Here is a 19,939-nt window from a genome sequence, read left to right as displayed (position 1 = left end):
AAATCGGGATTTCTGAGAGAAAACATAACTCGGAGGCCTTCTCGTAAAGAACATACGGTGTGTAAATACTACTTGCCTGTAAAGAACGAAGAGGCCTCTACAGTGTTCACGAGCAGGTTAATAAAGAAAGGAAGTAATGCATGACTACAGGATAAGGACTACAAACAAACTCTGTGTGTAGTCTCTAATCATGGAGTAGAAGTGGCATTAACCAGTGAGATTAAAATATATAAAAATTGTTGCAATCATGTACTACAGGTAGCGATAAAGTGATGACACTATATTGAAATTATACACACAGATTTATAGATAGCAGGTGTAATACCTCTAGGGTTTAATAAACGTTCACTCCTGTACCTTGGAACGTAGGGCGAGATTTTCCTCTTCCAGCTCTCGCAGTTTGACATTTAAGTTATCCAGCTGCAGCAGCCCATGTGTGATGGTGAAGGAGTCATTCGAGCGTAAAGGGGTAGAACAACTGGAATCAGTCTCGCTCTCCTCTGAGGCAATGGAAACCACCCGAAGCAAGTCATCCTTCTTGGACAGCTCATGCTGGAGCTGATTCACCTATACAGAGAACAGTGGATAAAATAATGAAGAATTGAGCAATGAAGCAAAGAAGTTGATGGATGTGGTTTAACTGGACTATAAGAAGGAGACAAACGAAGTATATTATCTAGATAAAAAGCTTGTGCCTTTAATCAAAACCACAGAATAATATCTACACTAATTGCTTTTCCTGCACGCAATACCCAGTAAGAAATGTATAATTAGTTTCCCTTCAACAACAATAAGAAGCAACATGTAAGGCTAAGTCCACACCACTTTTGCAAATGTATATCATAATGGGTCATGACAGATCCTGTAAAACGGGCTATGTTAGTACGTTCACTACTAATTTGTAGGGTTTCAAGCGATGCATCTTAGAATGTAAATATTTCAGGAATATAATGTAGAAACTCACATGATCTAATGCTTGAGACAGCTGCTCTTCCAAGGATTCATTCTGTTCAGTCAAGTTGTGGTTCCTTTTCAGAAGGGCTTGTCCAATACGAGCAGCCAACTCAAGGTCTCGGTCTCTCTGATAGTAAATGACCCAAAAAAAAAAAAAAAAAAAGAAGAAGACGGGGGACAACATTTACCAAGGTCTATTTATTCGATGTAAAACATTTTCTCTACGTAGCCTAAAAATATAGGCATTCATTGCGCCCTGGCTTCATCAAAGGTAAATAACCACAGATTCTGTAATGCAAAGTATTTCCATGCACCTGACATTTTGACAGGCTTGTAGGTCACCACTCGACTAGCTACAAAATATAAAATTTGTCTTTTGGATCCAAAATCTATTTTTTTCGTCACATTTGCACGTCACCATTATATAACTTCTACGCATACAACAAGCTAAATGTGTACAGAACACTATAAAACAAATGTATATATGATTACAAAAAAATAAATTCTGATGCAGTGGAATTTTTCATATATTAAAAATGAATATACAGGTAACTGAAACATGTCAGAAGATATTATTCTTTAAGCCGATGAGTAGGACACTCAGTAATTGCTAGAACAAAGGGGATGCCAGTTTCTGTTGCCATCACTTTTAATAACAAATCTCAATAACGTTTAAAAAAAAAAAAAAAAAAGTTGACCACATATTCAAGCCTTATTACAATATTCTCCCTAGATAAAGGGAGGTTACAAAGATAATCTATCTATCTATCTATCTATCTATATATATATTTTGACATAGGCAGAGACTGCCAGAGTCAGAAGAGTCTTTGTTTTAGACCCTAGCGCTAACAATACTTGTAACTTCCCTGTAATTGTTCGGTCTATCTGCACTATGTGGTCCTACAAATTGTCATATGAAAATCATCATACAGTATCGTCCCTCAGCGCGTTTCACCCTTAAATATAGAGGGATCATAAGAAGCAATAGATACTGATTATGCAATAAATGCAAATAATGAATGATACAAAAGTATTAAATACAGTAAAAACTGCTGCATCAGAGCCCTGATGGTGGACTCGGGAACTGAAGGTATGCCACACGCTGAAACAGAACGGCAACTATTTATGTTCTAAACACCGCCCCAAACTCCTTCAACACCCCACCCCAGCCGCACATTGATTGGACAGTGGCAGCAAGGAGGAAATGGATGACGCCAGGGAGTTGGAGCATGCCTGTCGCCATGGTAATAGGACGCTGAAATCTCCCAGAGACAAAGTAAGAATGAAGCTATAGGAGAACACAGTGCTGTAGGTTGAAACACAGTCATTAACTGTAAGGGTATGTGCACACGCTAGCTTGCTTTTACATCTGAAAAGACAGACTGTTTTCAGGAGAAAACAGCTGCGTAGTTTCAGACGTAAAAGCTCCTCCTCGCATTATGCGAGGCGTCTTTGAAGCCTGTAATCTTGAGCTGCTCTTCATTGAATTCAATGAAGAACGGCTCAAATTACGTTGCAAAGAAGTGTTCTGCACTTCTTTGCCGAGGCAGTCAATTGACGCGTCGTCGTTTGACAGCTGTCAAACGACGACGCGTAAATGACAGGTCGTCGGCACAGTACGTCGGCAAACCCATTCAAATGAATGGGCAGATGTTTGCCGACGTATTGTAGCCCTATTTTCAGACGTAAAACGAGGCATAATACGCCTCGTTTACGTCTGAAAATAGGTCGTGTGAACCCAGCCTAACAGAAACATAGGAAGCTTAATACTGGGTGAGGAACAGCCAAACTGCTACAAAGGTGAGGTTGTGGAAGATAGTTTCTGGCCTCAGGCCCACCATAGCAAGACTGAGCACAGCAACAAGACACAAGGTAGTTATGCTACATCAGTAAGTTCTCTCCCAGGCAAAGATTTCAAAGCAGACTGGAGTTTCAACATGTGCTGTTCATGCCTTTTTTGAAGAAGCACAAAGAAACTGGCAACATTGAGGACCATAGACGCAGTGGTCGGCTAAGGGAATTTAGTACAGCAGATCAAAGACACATCATGCTTACTTCCCTTCGAAATCGGAAGATGTCCAGCAGTGCTATCAGCTCAGAACTGGCAGAAACCAGTGGGACCCAATACACCCACCTACTGTTCAGAGAAGTCTGGCCAGAAGTGGTCTTCATGGAAGAAGCCATAACTTGAAAACAAGGCCAAGCGCCTCAACTATGCACGAAAACATAGGAATTGGGGTGCAGAAAAGTGGCAGCAGGTGCTCTGGATTGAAGAGCCAAATTTGAAGTATTTGGCTGTAACAAAAGGCAGTTTGTTCGCCGAAGGGCTGGAGAGCGGTACAATAATGAGCATCTGCAGGCAACAGTGAAGCATAATGGAGGTTCCTCGCAAGTTTGGGGCTGCATTTCAACAAATGGAGTTCGGGATTTGCTCAGATACTTATCCATCATGCAATACCATCAGTGAGGAGTCTAAATGGCTCCAAATTTATTCTGCAGCAGGACAACAACCCCAAACATACAGCCAATGTCATTAAGAACTATCTGTGGCGTAAAGAAGAACCAGGAGCCCTGGAAGTGATGATATGGCCACCACAGAGTCCCGATTTCAACATCGTCATGTCTGTCTGGGATTACATGAAGAGACAGAAGGATTTGAGGAAGCCGACATCAGAAGATCTGTGGTTAGTTCTCCAAGAGGATTGGAATAAACTCCCTGCCGACTTCCTTCAAAAACCGCGTGCAAGTGTACCTAGAAGGATTGATGCTGTTTTGATGCCAAAGGGTGGTCACACCAAATATTGATTTAATTTAAACTGCTGTTCATTCACTTTATTTTTTATCCCTTAACAAAAACACACACTATCTTGAAAAGCCTTCTTACTTAAGATTTTTTTCACAACTACCTAAAACTTTTGCACAGTAATATATATATATACATATAAATAAAACAGCGCTATGTAAGAGTAATATACAATAATGATCAGTGCAGTTAAGACAAAATATAATTTTTGTATATGCAGAGTACAGATGGTGCGTAATAGTCCTTTTATTATGTTATATCCTAGTACCTCTTCAACATATGGATGTTAGTGCATATCATTGACTGACGTGCACACCCCACCTATTAGAGTGCTTCTGCACACATCCACCCAATAACATTGCAATGGTAGAAGTAGTACCTATTGTTAGGTACAGATACAATTATCCATATAAGGATGAAACTACCTATTGACTAAACAGAGACAATACAAATAAAGGAAGAAAAGGAAATTGCATTGTAAAAGGCCCAGTGGCTTAACACTCTTTTTTCTAAAAATCTACTGGGCTTCTTTATGAAGCAGCTTATATTCAAATCTCCACCCCTAGGAGAGGAGGCGGATTTTCTCAACACCCTGAAATTTTAAACAGGTGGGATCACCTCCATGACACTGCCATATGTGTTTCGCTAAGGGACGGTCCTATTCCCTAGTGATGTTACCAATATGGTTTAGAACACGTCTCCAGAGTTGATGAATCGCCTTGCTCACATAGTTAAGTGGACAAGAACACATGGCCAGATATAGGAGACCTACGGTTTCGCAGTTGATCAATTCACGAGTGTAAAAGCTCTCACCTATACTCAAACTAGTGAAAGATTAATCTTTCCGACTATATTGTCAGGCTTTGCAGGAGCCACAACCGTAGGTACAGGTCATATGGTTATGAGAAAGCCGTGTGTTTTGTGCCTCGGGGACTGCAAGATGGCCATGTACCTCAGGTTACAATGAAAAGTAATTGCTGGTCTATGGTCATCAGGGTTCTGATAGAGCAGTTTTCACTGCTCATCTTTGTTATTTTTTGTTCACACAGCACCGTTTATGTGTCTAAGACGAGTGTCGGGACTCCTACAGAGCAGTTCTTACTGTTCAAATCAGTCAGGGGTGAAAACATCAATAGCAGCTTACTGCAGGGCACAGCGTTTGTTTCAGCTCAACATCAGAGCTATCACAGCAGCATTAAAAGGGGTTGTCCCAAGATTAAATGTTATCCCCTAAGAACAGGATAGGTGATAACATGCTGATTGGTAGGGGTCCGACTGCTGGGACCCCACCGATCACAAGAATGGGGGTTTCCTTTCCTCTGAATGAACGGAGCTGCAGGTTGAGTATGAGCCCTGCTGCTCTATTCATTCTCTATGGCTCTGCCTAAAGATTTCCACGTACAGCGCTTGTCTATCTCCGGCAGTCCCATAGACCGTGAAAGGAGCGGCAGTGTGCATGATTGACCAGCTGCTCCATTCATTCGTAGGAACCAGACCCCAGTTCTTGTGATCGGTGGGGGTCCCAGCAGTCGAACCCCCACCAATCAGCATGTTATCACCTATGCTGTGATTAGGGGTTAACACTTAATCTTGGGACAACCCCTTTAACTGCTTCTATGTGTGTATACATTTTTTCACGATAACTACAGGTTTGTAGCAAAAATAAAGTAGGTGCATTGTCCTTGGTATTCGATAGTGCATGTGTGTTCTCAGGACCAGGGACAATGTCATGTTCCCTTAGTTGGGTGCCCTGTACAGCAACCTCTATTTTGTGAATAAAGTAGAAGAGATGCTAAAAGGGATGACTGATCAATACGTATTACAATAGTCCTCATGCACTCTTCACTCACTGAATACATATATTCTAATAAAGAGAAATTAATCATGTAATCCCTAATCTATATGTTTTAAGTGGATCCAAGATAGAGCTTTACATTAACAACAATACACCTTGCCATTATTACAGTATATTACCTCTGTCAGCAGATGAGTTAGCATGTCTGTATCATTGTAACTTCTGGTCATCTGTTCTATTCTTTCTGAACCAAGAACTGAAAAGTTAAATGGAATAGGAGAGTATTATCACCGGGTTTACAATGGAACGTGTTGAGATACAAAGGAGATGCAAACAATTCTGCATCGATATATCTCCCAGCTGAAAGACTGTCTAGTCAAGAAGCATAACATAATCCCTCTGCAAACAGCTTTCACCTCCCCATATTCTGCGGACAGCTGGAAAAGTTTCTCCAACAGGCCTTCATATCATATGACAAATTTAATAGGATTCTAATGGATCATCGCCAAAAGGGCAATCAGTCGATGCCATACTCCGTAAGTCTTGGTGGACCGTATCACTTAGAAATCCACACACCCATGTCTATTTGAAAAGCTGGCACAAGCGGTCACATACATTTCAAGCAACCTGCTTTATAATATTATGAAAGCACTTAACTTAATGGAGGATACACATCTTATAAAGTGAAGGCATATCGCTCGCATAAGCCATCACTTTATCATTGGTGGGGGTCCAGCCTCCAGGACCCCCACCGATCCTAAAAATGAAGGGGCTGCAGCGCTTATTTAGTGGTTCGTCCCCTTCACGGCTTTTCCCTGCACAGTGGTTGTGCACAGCATCATCAGGTGGTCGGGATCGCCGCTGTGCAGGGAGAACTTCGAAGAGGACGCAGAGCTAAATAAGTGTTGGGTCCAAAGATCGGACCAACACGAGTCATAAAGTGATCGTATAGCCCAAGGATGTGCGTTTTATAATGTTGAGATTATAGTGCTCAGTGTTTATAGGGTCAAGAAGCAGCACTTTACAACACAGCTGTCAATCACACTGCAGCAGTCCAACATACATTCAGGTCCAGGACAGAAGGCAGTACAAAATAAGTGTGTTTTTTATTACATCATTTGCACAGATCCACCTTCATTTTAGTATGCCATAATACAATATTTGTCATATAGGTTATGCTTCCTTACAACCTTTTTAACTCACTAAAGAAGCAACCAACCATCAGGATACTGTAACGTCTCTGCGGATATTCTATTTAGCTACCAGTGGAATCGAAAGGCCCAGTCACTAGGTGCATGTGCACTGCGCCACTAGCGCTACGTTTCTGATGACTAGACAGCAGATGTCAATACTCCTCTGTGATCCCATTAGGACATGGCATCCGGATGAGAAAAACGGGCACTAAAACTAAGAAAAGAATAACCTGCGACAATAAGGAAGGGCGGAGGTAAAGATGCCCAAGCAGAAAACTCTGAAGAGGCGAGCAGGGGCTGTGTAACGTCTTAGGCCTCAAGCACATGACCGTGCCTGTAATCACGGCCCGCGATTGCGAGCACGGCCGGCGACTAAAGCATTTTTGGGCCATGCTCCCATACAATGTATGGGAGCACGGCCCGTAGAAATCTAAAAGTAGGACATGCTCCATAATTCACGGTTCTTCGGTACGGACACCCTTCCGTAGCGTTACCGGGCGGGTCTGCAATTACGGATTTTTTTTTACGGTCGTGTGCATGGGGCCTAAGGCTGTAGTCACACATACGTATTTCTCATCAGCACACTGACCCATGCAATTCAATGGGGCTAGTTACACATCAGTTTTTTCCACGGAGCATGTGTCCTTTGCAAGAAACTCACAGTCTCCCCTATTCTGATCAGTTTTTTGAAGATTACACACTCCCATTAAAGTCTATGGGTGCGTGAAACAAACAGCACTTTGTTTTTCATGGGTCAGTTGCAGAATAAAAAGTGAAAATCAGGAAGTGCTTGCAGAAGAGAAAACTGGGCATGAAAAACAGACGACACCCAGAAACCACATGGATCAAAAACGGTTCTTGTTTTGCATATGTAAATGGAACAGGCACGCGTGAATAAGGCATTAGCCACATGAAACAATTACTTTTCATTTGTGATTTTAGTATTATTGGTTTTATTTTAAAGAGATACAGACTACTATGCACTGTATATATTGTTTGTTGCCACCACTAACTCTGCGGTGTCCGTTGATATGTAATTTTCCTATATATGATTTAGTAGGATATGGTTTTTAAAATATTAATGAATATAGGATAACGTTTAACCCCTTAACGACCGCACACCATCTCTTGGCATCGCTGTAAAAGAGGCTGATGAGCACACCTGTGAGCGCTCATCCTCTCAGCAGGAACTGTAACTAGCAGCTCCTGATCTTAGAGCAGCCTGCTAAATGCAGCTGGGGGTCGGAAAACATTCGGACCCCAGCTGTTTAACCCTTTGATCGCTGCGGTCCCCTCTTTGATCGCGTCACTGGAAACCCGGTGACGTGATCAAAGACCAGGGAAGCCCTCTGCAGTCAGCCCTAGGGACCTACAAGGGACCTCAGGGCTGTCTGTTCAGTTTGCCTGCTCTTAGGACACTCTATGTGCTGCCCTAACAGAAGCCTGAGTCATAGTGACACAGTATAATGTATTCGCATAAGCTGATAACACATAAGTAAAAAATAGAGTTGTAAATAAAGTTATTCTTTAATGGGATTAAAAATAAATAAATAAATCTAAAACAGTCCCAAAAAAAATAAAAATAAATCATTATTTTGCATAAAATATATTTTATTGCCCCTATATTAAATAAAAAAACTAAAAACCTACACATATTTGTATCTAAACGACCGCAATAACCTGAAGAACTAATCTAACAGGTTATTTAGCATTAAACATGAACAAGAAAAGAAAAAAAAAAATTAACAAGAAAACCGACGCAGAGAATAGCTTTTTCCTATATTCACGCTGTAAAAATAATTTTTTTCTACCCCCAAACTGCAAAAAAAAATACAATTTCCCCCGCATAAAACAAGGCCTCATACGGCCCCGTCAATGAAAAAATAAAAGTAAGTTAAGGCAGCTGTAAGGCGGAAAGGTAAAAACTAAAAAAATGTAGCTGGTTATTAAGGCCTTGTCAGGCCCGGTCATTAAAGTGTTAAGTGTAAATATTAACAACAGAGTTTTGATATTTCTGACTGGCTGTTCCGTTACCCCAAGTGTAATGGGATTCTAGTAATACCCCTGATGGCTACGGCATTCCCCTCTGCATAATTAAATTCATTGCTATTATGCTCTTCTGACTTTCAGTGGAAATCAAATTGCAGAAACACACATTTACCTTGTGTTCCTTGACTTGGTTTACAAGAGTCATCATACGAAGAGGAGGGAAGTTCAAGAAAAGCTTAGAAAAGACAGCAAAATGGAAAGAAAAGAAACAAAGGAAGAGGTAGAGAGTTAGAGAAACGTGAACGTGTTCCGCATTGTCCACAAATGCAGAGATACTGACAGGTACTGTGTGTGTGCGCTCTATAATACTTACAGGTGAAGAGTAAGGGCCTGTTCACATCTGCATTCGGGTTTCCGTTATTCTGCCTCGTCAGAGGAGCAGAACGACGGAAATGCCAGAAGCGCAGGTTCTGATGAACGACAGATAATGGGCGTCCGATGAAACCCATTGACTTTACTGGGTTCTGTTGGGATTCCATCAGGGTGTCTGTGGTTTTACCGGAAACAAAAGCCGTATTTTTGTCCAGATCTGCGACGAAGGCCCCTAACGGAGCTTCCAACGCAGATGTAAACAAGTCCTTAATAGAACATAAGAGGAGAAGAGAATAGAGTGTAGCCTAATTTACTACTTAAATAAATCCAAACTTGAGCAACATTTTGTGAACATTAAAACCAAATCCTATATTACGATGTTCACACGTCCAAAAAGAAGTGGCTGAAAATTACGGAAAATCTAGGAAAAACCGCTTTTGATTTCAAGGCGTTTTTTGAAGCTGAAAATGAAGCTTTTTTTTCCATTTGAAGCTTCTTTTGAGGCGTTTTTCATAGTGTCAATTGAAAATCAGCTCCAAAAACGTAATTCAGCAGCGTAAAGATCCTGTGCGCATCACAGTGCATTTCCCATTGAATTCAGTGGGAAGCTGTTTGTAGGCATTTTGCTAGAGTTTTTCCAGGCGTATTTTAGGACATTTAGGCTATGTTCACATGGAGTATTTTGCCGAGTTTTTTTGACGCGGAAACCGCGTTGCAAAACTCAGCAAAAACGGCCCGAGAACGCCTCCCATTGATTTCAATGGGAGGCGTCGGCGTCTTTTTCCCGCGAGCAGTAAAACTGCCTCGCGGGAAAAAGAAGCGACATGCCCTATCTTCGGGCGCTTCCGCCTCTGACCTCCCATTGACTTCAATGGGAGGCAGAGAAAGCGTATTTCGCGCTGTTTTATGCCCGCGACGCTCAATGGCCGCGGGCGAAAAACGGCGCGAAAATCGGCGTGCAGGGAGAGGAAAATCTGCCTCAAAGTTCCAAACGGAATTTTGAGGCAGATATTCCTCCCCCAAAATACTCAGTGTGAACATAGCCTTACACTTGTTCAAACAGTTTTTTCAAGCGTATTTCTGAGAAAAATAAATTATAATCCCTCCTGTAATGGATTTTACTACCATGCAATAAAGTTTCCCAAGTATGTTCCAAATGAATATTAAGGATATCAGTCTATACCTCTTGAATTATATGTTTCCAATTTATGGGTTAGGATGTTCAGGAATGAAGGCACTTTTAGGGGAATACCTACAATATGCCCATAAACAGTTGACCTAGTGGGCACCAAGCGCACTTTCTATACACCCCCCAGTTTAGCTTTTTATGGACACTTCGCTCTTGTATCGTCTTAAAGCGCATGAAGTCCTCAACAATATCATTGTAACTATAGTATTAGAGGTAGACTTTACAATCATCATCATTAACCAACAAAACCCTGAATATAGGACATAAAAATATCACACTCACCATGCAGACTAATAGTATTAAGAATGTCCTCATTATGATTAAATTCCAGATCATCGCAGTCCATTATTTTAACAAGCGCACAGTGCTTTGTGTAGTAATACTAGTCCTAAGGGTGTTCCCACTCCAGATCTCCGCACTGTGTGGTGAAGTAACGTGCTGGGTGAAACCTGTATACACACTGGTGTACACTTTCCCTTAGGCCATAAAAATGAGCCCAACCCAGTTCAGAGGAAAAACATCAATAATATTCTGCGCGCAGTTCTGCTTTTATTATGATCAGCTACCGCTGTAGATCATTTACTCAGTGTATTAAACACGGAGATTTGATCCACAATGCATGGCTAGTCTCCCAAGAAGATATAGGGTTAAAGGAATATTAGCAATGCCTTAGCTGAACATCTACTAGTTTTGTTCCGCTAAAATCATCTGCAGTTTCTCACTTTACTTGCTATGTTGCATTGATAGAACGTGATGTGTCAGATTCTTTAAATATCTACAAGTCGCCTGCAAATAAAGTATTGCAGGATAGAAGAATGTTCAGTGTTATCAGGAAAATGTAGATCCATTATCAGAAAACCATTAAAACCCTATCAGGGCAGGGGTGGTAAAACGCTATTCCGGAGGAAGATACAAAACAAGGCAAAACACTGTGTGAAATAAGAGAAAATTTGCCTTTGAGCCAGGATTAATAGAAATACAGACAGCTTGGAACTTCTATACTATACGCCATTCTGGTGTCTGGTATTGCAGCCATATTACATTTACAACCCATGTCCTATTAGGGAATATGGACAGGGGTTGTAGAGCAGGGTCTGACAGAGGTGTGTGTGGTCTGACGCACCTTTTGCTGACCTGATAGCTGGGGGGGGGTTTAGAGAAGACATATTTACGGCAATCAGATGATCGCCACGTTGGCTTCTATTTACAAATGGGTTTTTGTATGTTTAGCTACTTTTGGCGCCAAAGTAAGCTGCCAGGTCTCCCTTCAAGTGTGTTGGTCAAGTACCTCAATATCCTTACAGGTAATATCCATGACCTATAACTGGAAAGATTGTATCATGTCGCTTTGTGACAAGGTCTACTCCAAACCTGCACGAGGGACCTAAAAGCAGTAGTTAGCAATATATATGCCATTGCATCACATTAAGAAACCGGTGTAGCTCCGATCGGAGATCTGTTGTGACATCTTACAGAAGAAAGACGTTCATATCCTTTGTTGTGAAGATATTTTTCTGACCTTATGTATAAAGTTATACCGCCTGAGGGTGAGATCAAGGGAGGACGTGCACCTTCTGGTGTTTAAAAGCACATATTTATGATGTTCTTGGAGTTGTACAAAGAGAACTAGGTTTATTATAATATATCTATGGCTGTAACAAAAATAAAAAGCGGTTTTCAAATTCCCCAAATAGTCAGTACTTCTTTATATCGAACTATTCTAACGAAGTCAAAGTTTGCAAAGAATACCAATCAAGTTTAATTCTTACTCATGTAACGGAAAGTCTCTTCAGCCAGGACAGGAGAAAGGTTGCCGAGGCCATTGCTTTGGTGTGTTGGAGAGGACGGTATCCAGTCCTGGTGATCAAAGAGATACAGGGAATCCACTCGTAACTTGTATTGAGGGAGCTGGTCTTCTAGCAAGTTGACCAGTTCTACCTCAGGGGAATCTTGACTGTGATAGACATCTGTGAAGAACATTAAAATAAAATATTTAAACACACACACAGATAGTATTGAATGAGTGTATTTCAAACCCTTACATGAGTCAATGTACAGTTATCCTTAGAAGCACATTTAGAGTAAAGAAAGGATTTCTGGAGTTGGTTTTCATGATAAATCGACCTGCAATACTTTCATTAGGGTGCAGTCACAATGGGCAGACTTTATTGCAGAAATTTTAGACTGAAGAGGAGTTCCATTCATCTAAATGGTGCCGTTCCTGCAGCATGCACATGGATTTCTGCAAGTTCCATTCAAATGAATCAAACGGATTTTGCAGTTACAGAAATTTCTGCAACAAAATCAGCCGCGTGTGGATTTACCCCAAAAAGATCCTGTGCCACGTCTTCTGTAGCTGCTGCCTGCCAATACACGACTTCCAAAGCAAGAGCAAAGACATACGTAAAAGAAGAATAAGGGTAAGCGTAAAGGGGTTTTCCGACTTATTCCAAAAAGTGGCCAAGGAATTCAAGAAAAATAAACAAAAAATGGCTGCATCGATGATGTGCCCGTAACCCCACGTGACTGCAGCTGCGAATCACTGGCCTCAGCGGTCCTGTGCCGTTTACCCACCGAGACCAGTGAATATATTCTCCTTTCAGGAATAGGGGCATCATAGAGAAGGGGGGGGGTCCAATGTATCAGCCAGCTACATTATACCCCAGCAAAATTGTCTGTTTGCTGGGAGATGAGGTGTCTTTATTTAAGTTTAAAAAAAAAACATTTTAGATAAACACAACTCATAAAACAACTTTCTAACAATGCCAAAGTTCTCATCCTCAGTCACATGATCAGTAATATGCTGCAGATATAAAGCTTATTAAAATGCCATGGCAGGGCTGGTCGCCTCTATCTGATAACATATATGTGGAGAGGTCACAGGTCAAGGGTAGTCTCTGATATTTATTTCTCATATACTTCTCCGCTTTCAGACTTACCATTACCAGAACCTGAGTCTCCACAGTGGATATTCATGAGTTAATCTTTACTCTCCAGGAGGTTGATATCAGAATCTACTCCGATTATAGTCTAGTTTTAAATAGCAAGGAGAGAACACAGGTTCTCCTACGACGTCGCCGGTCTTCCGTGCGGCTAGGATTATGTATGTCGAATTGTTTGCTGGTTCAGGGCATCTCTGGATCATGATGAGAACCTTCTCCCTTCACCTTCCTATAGTCTTCATGTCATCTAAGAGAGAAGAAGATATATGAATAAAGTTCCCTGGCAGCAAGGACATTAACTGGTAAACCGAAATGTGTGAGTTTTCAATATTCAAGAACCATCCATGAGAAAGGTTAGGTTAACAAGGAGCGAGCATCATGCAACCATGTTCGTTTTCTTGCTTGGAAACCTAAACCTTTAGGTACTTTAAACCTCAGTAGTAAGATACGAAAATTGACTGGATCCCTTCATAAAGTATACAGCAATACCTCATTATTTCTTCAAAGTTTATTAGCGTTAGGCAAATAACCAGCCACATAATAGCCCACATGCACGCTAAAGGTAGTAACTTCATGACAAGATCATGTAATAGTATACGCTATCTGCATGCTTTCAAAACAGACTATAGCCCATCCCCATAAGCAATAACAGATCTGTTAAAGCAGGAAAAAAAAAAGCTTTACAGAAAGTTAAATATTAAACGCTTACAATTTCATTCTGCAAGTCAGTGATCAAATAAAAATTCCTGAATTTAAAAAGACATTTGATAAAAAACAAAGTGATGAAAACTATTTACAGCATTATTTCAGGTGGAGGCACAACTACGCAAAAACGGAAGATTTCACATAGAGCGGTAGATTTAGAACATGCCGTGTCCGTTTTTGTTCTAATTTGGCAATTGTGCAAAGCTGCAGGACTTTTTGTTTTGTGAGACCTCCACTATAACTTACAGAACCAATAAAGACCAAACGATCACCAACATGGTTGGATAGCCTGGTGATATTCCTGCCAAGAATTACTATAACTATCTCAGACTTCAGGAAGAAAGTAACAAAGAAGCTAAAGTACAGAATTGAAGCAGTAAGGCCCCATGCTCACGAACGTGCTTTTGCGGGCACAATTCCCATGAAAATCCAAGGGAGAATTTTGGCCCCATTCATTTCCATGGGGCCATGCACACAACCGTAATTTTTACGGTCCGTGCATGGCCCGGGAGCCCACACCGCAGAAAGAACGGACATGTCTTATTATTGAAAATAATGGGCGCGGGCATGTGCACTGCCCGCGATTTGCGGGCGGCTTGCGGCTCACAGTCCGCTGCCGGCCGACCCGAAAATCACGGGCGAGCACATGAGGCCTTAGGGTATGTTCACACGCCAAATTTTCCATAGGAAAATCAGACACTGACTACAGGATCCGCAGCAGAAATTCGTGGCAGACATTCGAATTTCTGCTGTGGATATGAAGGTTGATGTGCAGAGCAGATCGGCACGAGTAATCTGCTGTTTATTCCTTGTGAAATCTGCGGGACTAAGTAGCATGCTATTTAATCTCGCAAATTTCTGCGTCACAAAACATTTTTTATTTTTTACCGCTGCATGTTAACAGGGTTAGAGAAATCTCTTTCAAAAAGCATTGAAGGCAGATTGTGATCAGATTTGGCTCCAAAAATCCGTGCCAGAATCTGGCCTAGTAGTAGTGTGAATAGTATACAGGAATCTCTGGGGGAAAAAAAATACAAGAACCTTAAAGTCGAAGAAAATACAATACAAATCTGGAAGACTAAATGGAATCGGAGTGGAAATTTTTTTCTGTATATGGAATGCATACTTTTTATAGAACACTTTAATCATTTTAGAGATTGTTCATAGTGTTAGGCCCCATTCACACGAACGTAAAAACGCCCGTAATTACGGGCTGTAATTACGGCACGTTTTTACGGGCCCATGGACTTCTATTGGCCACGGGTACCTCCCCGTATGCTTACGGGAAGTTGCCCGTGCTGTTGAAAAATATAGAAGATGTCCTATTTCAGGCCGTAATTACGGCCACGGGAAGGCCCATAGAAGTCTATGGGGCTCCAGTAATTACGGGAGCGTTGCTAGGCGATGTCAGTTAATAGTCACTGTCCAGGGTGCTGAAAGAGTTAAACGATCGGCAATAACTTTCAGTTTCAGCACCCTGGACAGTGACTTCCTGGTAAGTATGAATTTCTTTTACTTTTACTACAGAAAGGTTCTGTCCCTTCTCTCTATCTTTCACTGATAGAGAGAAGGGCTGCCAATTACTGCAGTGCAATTTTGCAGCGAAAACGTGCCCGTAAATACGGGTCAAATACGTGTGACCAAGGACCCGTATTTACGCCAGTATTTACGAGAGGACAAAAATACGTTCGTGTGCATGAGGCCTAACATAGTGCACACCATTTTAGTGGTATAATAGGGCATAAATGATGTATCCAACATCAGTTATACTCCCTATCCTTTATAAAGCACAATGTAAATAATACTGGATTCACTTGGGTCTGTATGCATTGTTTTCTGTAAAAATTCATGAAACTTTGTCATATCAAAGTGGCATCTTCCCTGACCCTGTAAAACTCTAGTAGGAGCTGGTAAGAAGCTGTACTACGGATGTGTGCATGAAGCCTGAGGGTATATTCAGATGTAGTGGTCATGTCGCTATCTTGGGGTAGACATCTGAATATACCCTAAAGGTTTAGAAACCTCCAAAGAGCAGTTTAGTGTAAGAGAGCACTTAGAAGACAGGGAGGAGGGGTATGCAGCTGCAGTTTCTTACTCAGAGCTTAGTGAAACAGCATGTGGAGGAGGAGAAGCAGCAGGAGGCAAACATGTAATTGGCTCAGAGCACACAGCGCAGCTCGCACATCACACTAGGAAAAAAATTTAAATATTCAATGCAACAATTTGACCCGAGACCAGGTTGTTTTCGGACTGGTTCCTACCTTTTGAACTGGCTCCTAGAATGATTTGGCCAGGCCCGCTTTAAATTAAAGGCGTTTTCTCATGAAGATCATTTATCACCTATTCACATCTGCATGTTCGGCCACCGCTCCATTCCCGATCTATGGGGCTGCTGGAGACGCCATCTCCATCAAGCAGCCCCATTAAAAGTGAATGGAGCGGTGGCCGAGCAGTCTGGATCCATTCACATAGGGCACTCCGGGTCCCCCATTCTCAGAATCGGTGCAGGTCCCAGTGGTCGGACCCCCACCCCAACAGCTATTTGAAATGTATAGCCAACTTAGATGCTGCATTTGGTAGAGATATGTAAAGAAATATATAGTAGATATATAGAGATATGCTGGCGTTCAACATTGCACCTACACAAAAAGAAGACCATGTACTCAACAGGTTATATTGCACATAAAACAAGAAGAAGCAAATATGACATAGGGTACTATGGGCAATACCAGTCTTTATGGCCATCAGCTTTCAGACAGGTTCTGAAATATGCAGGAGAGGAGTAATAAAGAGGTTATTATGGTCACGGCCGTAAAATGGAAAAAATATTTCTGCTGTTATATTGTCTGTTCCGTTTCTCTCTTTTCTTTTAAAAACTTTAACCAAATTTCATGCAAAAAATAAAAAAGTACCTTTGATAAGGGAAGGTAATGTAAAGTTTTTGGTTTTTTTCTTTGCAGCCAATGAAATCATTTCACCAGACCTTAACTGCCCTTGGATAGAACAGTAAGTAAGGATCTGCTATTAATCACACGCTGTACTAATGCTGTGGTATTCTCTCCTGGCATCTGGTCCCTTGGCAGTGTCCTCACAGCAGCTGCCATTACGTATTGGAAACTGTCAATATCCTAAGGGCATGTTCCCACACACAGGACACGCTGCAGAATTTCTGCAACAAAAAATCTGCAGCGGAATCTCAAAAATACTAAAGTAATTCACTCATGAGTTTTTGCTGCGCATATTGCTACGGAAACGCTGAAGTTTTTCCAAAGCAGTTTTATCCGCGGATTTAGTGTCAAACATTGCAAAGTATATGTGGACCTGCAAATTTCCAGTGGTTTTTACTGCATTTCCGCTGCGAAAACGACGTACAAAACTTATCTGTTGCGGAATTAACGCTCCCCATTCAAGTCTATGAAGCAAAGACGTAGCATCTGCGGAACTGAAAGTCGCACCGCAGAACACTTTCCAAACAACTTTGCCTGTTTTTTTCCGCAGCGTGTGCCGAGATTTACTAAATCTCATTCACTTTGCTGGTACTGTAAATGGCGCAGAATTTCCATACAGAATTCCGTTGCCGAAATTCTGGTAACATTTATGCTATGTGAGAAGCCAGTCTTGGGCTGGGTTCCCACGTAGTGCAAACGCTGCAGAATTTCCGCAACGGAATGGCGTGCGGCAATTCCGCAGAATTTACCATAACAGCAAAGTGGATGAGATTTAGTAACGCTCATGCCCACGGTCCAGAAAAAGACCGCAGCGTATACGTTAACAAATTGACCTGCGGTGTGGAAGTTAATCCTGCAGCATGTCAATTTACGCTGCGTTTTTGTTGAATTTATGTTGCAAGTTTTCCCTATTGAATGCAATGGGGATGCAAAACTCGAGAGAGCGCCAAGTGACTTTTGCACCATAATCGCAGTGATTACGCTGCAAAAAACGCAACTCCGTAAAAAAATAAAAAATAAAAAAAATCATACTTGCTAAGAAGTCCCTCCAGTACTGCTGAAATGACGCTTCACCCTATGTGACCACTGCAGCGAATCACAGACTGCAGCGTCACATGGCCTGCAACGTCATCGTAGGAGGCGGGAGCAGACGTCAATGGAGGAAGACGTTAACTATGAGCGCTTTTTTACACAGCAGAAATTCCATCAGAAAAACCGCAATTTTTCGGACGTAAGGTGCTGCGGGTTCCAAGTCGGATACGCTGCACAGTTCTTACGCAGCGCATCCGATCTGTGAGAACCCGGCCTAAGGCCCCATGCACGCAACCGTAAAATCGCCCGTAATTACAGGCCCATTCGTTCCTATGGCCGACGGCCACCTTCACGTATATTTACAGGAAGGTGTCCGTGCCGTAGAAACTTTCCGAAAAAATTAGGACATGTCCTATTTTTTTATTTTACGGACTGTGCTCCCATACTTTATAATGGGATCACGGCCCATAAATAATGACGGCTGACCGCGGCCATCTGTGCCTGTAATTACGGGCACGGTCATGGGCATGGTGCCTTAGGATGGATTCCCATGCTGCAGATTTTCTGCAGATTATGCATGCATTTTGTAAGCTAAAACCAGAATTGGATTCACGAGAGACATACATACATACATACATACATATATTTTGGCTTAAAAAAAAAATACATGTAAAACCTGCAGCAAATCCGCACTGTGTGAATGAGGCCTTAGGCAATGTTCCCACACACAGGATGCACTGCAGATTTTCTGCAACAGAAAATCCACGGCGGAATTTAAAATAATAAAAAAAAAACGCTGATAAATCTGTGTCAGAAACCCGCACCAAATGTAGCAAATGTACACCTGCTGATTTCCATCGGTTTTTGCTGCGTAAATGCAGACCCATTCATTTGAATGGAACTTGCAGAAATCTATACATCTGCTGCGGAAATAACCTCATTCAGATGAATGGAACGGATTTTCAGTTGCAGAAGCCGTGTGTGACTGCGATCTAATCACTCACCCCTCGCTTGTGTTGGTCTGATACTTAGGCCACGTAGGAAGACATAGTATCAAACAGACCACTAAGGAGTTAATGACGTTCATTCCCTAAATCCGATTTATAAACCACATTCACATACAGCACAACATTGGTAAGATCAGGAGAAGCTTTCTACACAGGAAATGCCAGCATAAAATACAACTCAAGCCATACCACCCTACATCCAGACATTGTGATGCCATCTACAGCATAACCCCACGAGGAGACCTCACCACGTCTAGAAGCCGGGATGTGGTCGTCCACAGATCATTGTGACGGATTCTGATGTTACTCCAAGGACAAGGACGAGATCACATCAAGACTACGACCTTCTGATCGGCCATGCCAACAAGCACAATACATGTGTATGCCCTGCGTGCCTGGCTCTCGCCACATCCGGTGCAGCATGCACATCACCACACAATGCAGCTCAAAATAAAAGCAAACCCTCGCCACGTGACAGCTTGAATTAAGCTGCGGCTGCTCCAATGACAACCAGCACATCCTGTTTGCTGAAATAACATGTAGGCCCGAGCATTACACACAGGCGTGACAACAAACAGGATTTAAAGCCAGGGACATCTCATTTCCTAAAGGATTCCTGCTGCCAAGCGTACCGACTCAGGGCTAACATAAAGGGTTTGCCCAGCAGCGTGCCAGTCTCCTTTCAGTGGTGCTCCTGGCACAGCAAGTAGTGCGGAGGATTATCCCTTTTCAAGTCCATTTAATTACTTTAGTCCTATAAGAAGCTTGTCAGAGACTATTAGAGATTTCAAAGCCAAAAAGTCTCTAAAATACACAAGCAATGTCTGTAAAGATTTTCATTTCCCTCCTTTTTAAATTTCACAAAAACAGAAGCAAATAGGCAGAGAACCAATTAGGAAAATATTTTGATTATAAAAAAAACACGAAAACGTGGGTCTTATTTACACGAACGCTGCGCATCTCGGACGTGAAAATCTGCAGTTTTTCACGTCCGAGGTGCATCCGTGCTC

At 41.9% G+C, this 19,939-nt stretch overlaps 1 protein-coding gene across 3 annotated transcripts in view; it reads right to left on the bottom strand.

The window, feature by feature from the left end:
* The window catches only part of TRAK2 (trafficking kinesin protein 2), a 48,703-nt gene that overhangs the window by 23,187 nt on the left and 5,577 nt on the right, over positions 1-19,939 (bottom strand). The window contains exons 1-7 of one of the 3 annotated variants that reach the window (XM_075829767.1): positions 19,178-19,350; positions 13,235-13,484; positions 12,065-12,262; positions 8,907-8,969; positions 5,732-5,808; positions 965-1,081; positions 358-567 (exon numbers count right to left, since the gene is read on the bottom strand). In XM_075829767.1, coding sequence (XP_075685882.1) covers positions 358-567; positions 965-1,081; positions 5,732-5,808; positions 8,907-8,969; positions 12,065-12,262; positions 13,235-13,271 — 702 coding nt within the window. In that variant the 5' untranslated portion in view covers positions 13,272-13,484; positions 19,178-19,350. Of the gene's footprint in view, positions 1-357; positions 568-964; positions 1,082-5,731; positions 5,809-8,906; positions 8,970-12,064; positions 12,263-13,234; positions 13,485-19,177; positions 19,351-19,939 lie in introns of those variants that run through there. The other 2 variants (XM_075829766.1, XM_075829768.1) reach the window with 2 other exon arrangements.

Source organism: Rhinoderma darwinii, chromosome 6 (genome assembly GCF_050947455.1).
Source record: "Rhinoderma darwinii isolate aRhiDar2 chromosome 6, aRhiDar2.hap1, whole genome shotgun sequence".
Classification (NCBI taxonomy): domain Eukaryota; kingdom Metazoa; phylum Chordata; class Amphibia; order Anura; family Rhinodermatidae; genus Rhinoderma; species Rhinoderma darwinii.
Note: the sequence above shows the minus strand (reverse complement) of the source record. Positions and strands in the feature narration are given on the sequence as shown.